Raw genomic sequence first — 6,442 nt, 5'->3', positions numbered from 1 at the left:
GGGGGGCGACCTCCCCCCGCCCCCCGGCAGCGGCGAAGCGACCCCTGAGCACAGCCCCGGCCGGAGCGTGGGGCGGGGGCTGCCGGCGCGGCGCCCCCGCTGAGCGAGGGGGGAGGAGAAGCCGCCCCCGCTCGATGAGCGGCGCCCGCTCGCCCGCCGCGCTCTGCCCGGGGACCGGCGGCCGCGGCCGAGCCATCCAGCAGCATGTGGAGTCCCACCGAGGAGGAGAAATACGGCGTGGGTAGGTGCTGCCGCATCCCTCCCCCGCCTCGCGCGCCCCCTCCGCTCCCCGCCGGACCCCGGGGCTGGGCTGCGCGTGTGGGGGGGCGGCTGCTCCCCTCCCCCGGGGCCGGCGGTGGTCGCGGCGCTGCTCCTCAGGTGGAGCCGGGATGGGGCCAGCGCTGCCCGCGGGGCTCTGGGGGCTGCCCGGCGCTGCCTCCCCTGCCCTGCCCGCACCGCTGGATGTGCTCTGCGTGCGCCTCGCTTCGCGTTATTTCCCCGGGCGCCGCCGCGGCCACGCGAGAGACCAGCGGGGTTCGGGAGCCCGCGCTGGGGTCGGGATCGCACAAATAATCAGAAAACGAGTTGCTGAGCCCTTAATCTACTTAAGCGCGCGGTTCCCTTTTCCCCGCGTTTCCATCTGCGGAGCGAGGCGGTGTGTGGATGGAGTTGGGAAGGGGCCGGCGGCGCCGCGGTGTCTTTAGGGGGCGTCGGTGCTGCACCTGCCGGGCCGCGGGGCGAGGGGGCGGCCGGGCCGGGGGCTGCGGCGGGCCCGGCGCCTCCGGGCCTGCGGACCGCGCTGCTTTGTCGCTGTTTCGCTAAATCAGATTTTACAGTCGTCTGGCCTCGTGGTTGCTCTAATCTGAGGCATCACCGTTGGCGGCTTTGGTTTGTTATTTTAGCGTGGAAATCCCTGATAAGAGCAGAAATGTTGCATCTAATGAAGTGGAAGATGCAGAATGGCTTTTACTTCGCTTTTGCTCGTTTCGATTTAATTTTTTTTTAAACTGTTGATTTGTATTATAATAATAAAAGCTACTACTGCTACCCTGAGTAGTTACTTAAACGCCTCATTAAATTTATAGTTATCAGCTGTGCATATTGATTTTTAAGTTCCACAGTGTGTAGTGATGATTGATTTCTACCAAATATTTAAAATAGTATCAACAAATTTGCTACATGATCTGTTAGCCGGAACTGTTAAAGTGGGATTTTGGCAATTAACTCGTGAACAATTAGAAGCTTAATGCCTTTTTGTTAAAATGCTTTCTGTTAATTTAATTATATAAAAAAATACTTGTTAATTTTTCACCTTGTATAGCAAGTACAAGATGTACTTGTTAGTACATCCCCCTTGTCTTCATGGTAAAGAGGGATGAAGCAAATCAGTTTTGTTTAAAAACAATAAAATAAAATGCAGCATCAGATGAGAACCTGTAAGCCTAGGGTAATATAAACAAGTGGCAGAAAAGAACACCTGGAAGTGGTTGCTTGCAATCCTGTTGCTGTGTCTGTTGGTCGCTGGGAGAATATGAAGTTAACAAGCCCTGATAGATCCCAGCTGGATGCATTCAGGAATGCGAAGTTGTTGTTTTGCTGGGGTTTTTTAATGACTTGATGCTGTACTTTTTGTCATACCTCATCTGCTGGGCAAAGGCCACCTCTGTTACCCTAGGATGAAACTGACTGCTATAATTGTAGTGGATGCTTCAGAAAATAATTATTTGTCTTCCAAATCTTGTTATTTTCCTTCTGTTGCTGTAGTTGTTTTTCTTTGCCGCGTCACAGCGTTTGATATTCAGTGTTTGTTTTTGTGTTTGGCCCATGTGCTCAAATAAGAAAATCCTTGTTTTACCTTGCTCCAGAAAACAGGTGAACTAATTTTTTTATGCAGATATTTGAAAAGAAAAGCTGGGAAATCTCCAGTCAGATTGTAAACAAGTCTGGAAGAGTGGAAGGGAGAGCAGTGAATGAAAACAAGTGTGATTTCAATGATGTTCCCTGGGCTGGAGAATATCCCTCTAAGGATGGGGATTTTTCTTTTGCAGACAGCACACCTGTAGGTAGGGCTGAGGTAACAGCTGAGTTGTGCAAGTTTTTGTAATCTCTAGGCAAGCTTTTTTATTCTTGAATAGCTTTAATTACTTTTCCTGTAATTGAAATTTGTTGATAATCCTCCAGAGAAGGAAAATAGGTGAAAAATGCTGCTTATATCTGGAGTTTAGTTACTACAAGTGGGGAGTGGCATATCAGTTTTTCAAAAGTAGATGTCATTGCTGGCTGGAAGGTCAATTTTGTGCGTTTTGAAGCAAATAGTCTGCAGAAAGTCTGGACCTGAGGGTTTGCTGCTGGGAGGAGCACTGGCAAAAAAAAAAAAAGGGGGGGGGGGGGGGGGAATAGCAGTGTAAATTATCCTGATTCCAGAAGTAATATGTGCAAAAATAATCTTCTTGGCATGAGTCACTGTTCTGAGCTTATGCCTTTGGGCTTTAGTAGTTTGGGTTTGGTTAGAGCGGTCTCTGTCCAAAAAACCACTGTGTGTTTTCTCTGTGCTCCTGCTGAACCATGCAAAGTTTTAAGAAATCCTTTGGGTTAAGGCAATAAAATTTCTGTCCCTGTTGGTGTAAGCTGAGTGGGATCAGTTATTTCTGCAACTGGAATACCACAGAGAGGTTTCTGGTGGAACAGAAAGGAACGTCTGGGCTCGCAGGCCCTAGACCCAGCTGTTCTTGTGTACCAAGGAAGGGGAAGGTACCACTTAAAGTGGTTCATCCTGATGCTGTTGTCGTGTTTAAAGGAAGTTGTGCTCTCTTGCCTTGCCTGGGTGGCTGGCTCGGAGGTGATTCACAGAAACTGATCCTTCACAAGGACACCTCTTAACACCTGGCTGTGGAAGGGCTGAAGTTGTGCTCTCTTGCCTTGCCTGGGTGGCTGGCTCGGAGGTGATAATTCACAGAAACCGATCCTTCACAAAGACACCTCTCAACACCTGGCTGTGGAAGGGCTTTGTGTTCTGCACTGGCTTCCAGGGAGCAGCAAAGGCATTTCTGCTGTGCTTGCTGGAGCCCCTCAGCAGATATTCCTGTGCAGCCACGGGCTCCTGGCTGCAGAGAAGATGTTAAATTTCCTGATGGGAACCTTGTTGCCTTTTGGCCATTTCTGGAGTTCTCTGTGCCTATCTGCAATTAAAAGAAGTTTCCCACACTTGCAGGTGTAAAACACTTCATATCGCCCAGTTCTCATACAAATTACTGCATGAATCTGCAGCAAAGATATTAAAAGATTGCTCAGGATATTTCTAAATAAATTAAACACTCTCCTAACAACCTTGAAGATCTTCCTTGATTTCATTTCTCAGCTGCTATAGCAACTACCTGGTAGCTGTTGTGAGTAATTCCCCTCTATTTAGAAATACTTATATTCAGTGCCTATAATCCTAACTCTACTTTTAAAACTTGAGACTTGCTGAAGCAAAGCAGACAGTTTTGTTTTTCCACAGGTGCTTAAGATGGCCAGGTATGAACACAATCAGAATTCTGAACTGATTATTGAAGATAACGCTCTCTAGCCCTCTAGTGTTTCAGTACTTTTAAAGCAGTCTCTGTGTCTAAAAACTTATTTATTAAAGTAATCTGATTAGTTACTGTAGTCTTGAAAATCAAGTATTAAATATTAATGTATTAAAATAAAAAGTTAAGCTGTTGTGAGTAATTCCCCTCTATTTAGAAATACTTATATTCAGTGCCTATAATCCTAAAACTTGAGACTTGCTGAAGCAAAGCAGACAGTTTTGTTTTTCCACAGGTGCTTAAGATGGCCAGGTATGAACACAATCAGAATTCTGAACTGATTATTGAAGATAACGCTCTCTAGCCCTCTAGTGTTTCAGTACTTTTAAAGCAGTCTGTGTCTAAAAACTTATTTATTAAAGTGATCTGATTAGTTACTGTAGTCTTGAAAAGTAAGTATTAAATATTAATATATTAAAGTAAAAAGTTATATAGAGCTCTTTAGTAAACAACATTTGGCTACTCTGTAAGAGCTGGTTATTTCATTAGGCTGTCAGTGTTTGCTTTTTTATTTTTGTGCAAGGAGCACATTTAGGTGGCTCTCAGGAAAGTTTTTTTTTGGTTTTTTGTTGGATTTTTTAAAATGTAATTGATGCTGTATCAAGAAGCCACTTCGTATGGCTGACCATATTAAATATGTATGTATTAAATCATGGAGGAGAAGGACAACTTGCCTGCATCAACAGAATCTGTTCTTAGTTTATCCAAAGAATTAGGGTTAAAATCTGTTGTTTTATTTAAAAATGCTTTTTTAACCTTTATTTTCACTGCTTACTTGGTAACAATGAAAAATAAATCCATAAGCACAAATACCTACAACGAAACTTTCCCTTGCCCTTCCTAAGAAGGGATGGATCATCACAGTGCCCTAGTTAGGGTTTTGTACTGCAGCTTTTTGATCAGTATCTTGATTTTCTTTTTGTCCCCCTTGTCACTAACCTTGGCTTGCACACTTCCAGTTCATATTTATACTCAGAAAACAGGGCTGCAGAACTTAGAAAAGTCTTCCTTCCTTCCTCAGGGCTTTTGGCACAAGAGCCTGCCTTAGCTGCTCACACAAGAGGCAGCAGCTGAAGGGGCTGAGAGTGGCACTGTGGTTTCACTCGCTCACTGGAGTGGTTTGTTACACGTTTAGAAATGAAAAGTTTCAGAGAAGTAGAGAAAAGTCCCTCTCCCAAATTAGGGATATGTCTGTTGTTTGTATGGGAAGAGCAATATCAATCCTTGCATCAGGTGCTGTGTTAGGGACTTAGGTTGTATTTCATTTTCTCTCCTGTGTCCCTGTGCCAGGCGATGTAATTGTCTGGCAGCAGGAGGGAGGTGACTAAGGATATTCTTCAGGGATCTGTCTTGGAACCACAGCTACGTGCAGGGATGCACTTTGAAACCTCCTGTGCTCCACGGCTTTGGGAAGTGGTGCTGCAGCCTGGGGACTTGCTCAGGAAAATGGGATGAGCAGGGATTGGAGTAATTTCCATTCAGTACTTTGCTCCTAAGGGCCCTTTTTTAACCTGTAGGCCTTAAGAATGAGCAAAGGGATTTATCAGTCAGGGATCATAAAGGAAATGTATATGTGTTATTTAACTGGGTGGGAAATGAATCACACCTTGAAATGTCTCTGGAAAAGAGCAGCTCCCAGGATGCACCTGATGGGATACTAAGTGTCATTAAATGTGGTGGGCAACTTCAGCTCCAGTCCAGGGTAAATCTGGAATTCTGTGGGTGCTGATAGAACTTGGAGATTAAATGTCCTGTTTTGTGGCAAGAGATTAATATATTTTGGCTTGTCTCTCCTAGAAAAGACTAAGCCAAAGACATTGTGGTTAGACCAGCTCTCATAAAAAGCTGATTTGCAGAACTGGATGAGAATTAACCTGTAAGATATCACTGCTTTGAGGTTATCTAAATACCAGTTGTCCACAAATGCATTTGTAGTAGAAATTGTCCAAACTTTCTAAATACTGGAGGAATGAAGTTGAGAAGCAAGTTGCTCACAAAGGCAAGAAGTGAGATGTGTATGTTTAACAGTTCATTGCATAGTTTGTATGGGAGTGTGGGGGTGATCCTGGAGTAAGAAGTGATAGCAGTGCAGTATGGGGTTTAAATTTGGATGATTTGATGGGTTTTAGAGCAATTTTCTCCATTTCTTTCTAATTGTGCTGTATTTAAGACCTGCAGGACTTCAGCCACTGGCCAGTAGGGTGGGGGCAAAAGCACTTCCTCCCCATCTTATCCCCAGCACAGAAGGGATTTTGGTTTCAGAATGATTTTCTAAAGGTGGAAATATTTTGGAGTTCAGGCTTTCTGTCCTCACCCAGCAATACATCCCAGTAACAAGACATGTTTGATGATGTGAGTTGCCAAACTTGGACAACTTTTCCTGCATGTTTAATGGAAGCAGGGCTGGGTGGGGAAGAACTTGAAACTGGAATTTCTGTGCATAGTAATGCAGATTAAAAGCTTCTGACTTGCTGGAAAAAAAGGTGAATCAGGTTCTATCAAGTGTTTCTTGTGTGCTTTGGGTTTGAAGTCATTGTTTAAGAGTTCAGAGTGAAATTAGTGAGGAAATTTAAAATAATTTCTCTTTTGAACCACTTCAGGGATAGAAAGTTTGTGTGTGAGCATGGGGTGATGGTGCAGGTTGTGGTTTGCAGCTCTATGTGGGAATAGAGGAAGGATGACTTTTTATTAGTCCTCTGAAAGGAACTTCCTTAGGGCACAGTCAATGGCATAGCTCAGCTGGACTTGAGCCCCACTACCCTTGCAAAGCCTTTTTGGCAGCAATTCTGCTGCAAAACAAGGCAGACTCCAATGCAGCCATCAGGGAAACGTGTGAGAACTATTACCAGAATTTGTAATTATAAAATTCTCTA

General features: G+C 44.7%; 1 protein-coding gene across 12 annotated transcripts in view; it reads left to right on the top strand.

Annotated features, from left to right (window-relative positions):
• Positions 1–6: 6 nt before the first annotated feature.
• DOCK3 (dedicator of cytokinesis 3) overlaps positions 7–6,442 on the top strand; it is a 187,856-nt gene continuing 181,420 nt past the window's right edge. For all 12 annotated transcript variants that reach the window (XM_039734182.1, XM_039734176.1, XM_039734181.1 and 9 more), the window contains exon 1: positions 7–241. In XM_039734182.1, the coding sequence (XP_039590116.1) occupies positions 205–241 (37 nt within the window). In that variant the 5' untranslated portion in view covers positions 7–204. The remainder of the gene's footprint in view (positions 242–6,442) is intronic.

Source organism: Passer montanus, unplaced genomic scaffold, assembly GCF_014805655.1.
Source record: "Passer montanus isolate IOZ18808 unplaced genomic scaffold, ASM1480565v1 scaffold9, whole genome shotgun sequence".
In the NCBI taxonomy this organism is placed as follows: Eukaryota; Metazoa; Chordata; class Aves; order Passeriformes; family Passeridae; genus Passer; species Passer montanus.
Note: the sequence above shows the minus strand (reverse complement) of the source record. Positions and strands in the feature narration are given on the sequence as shown.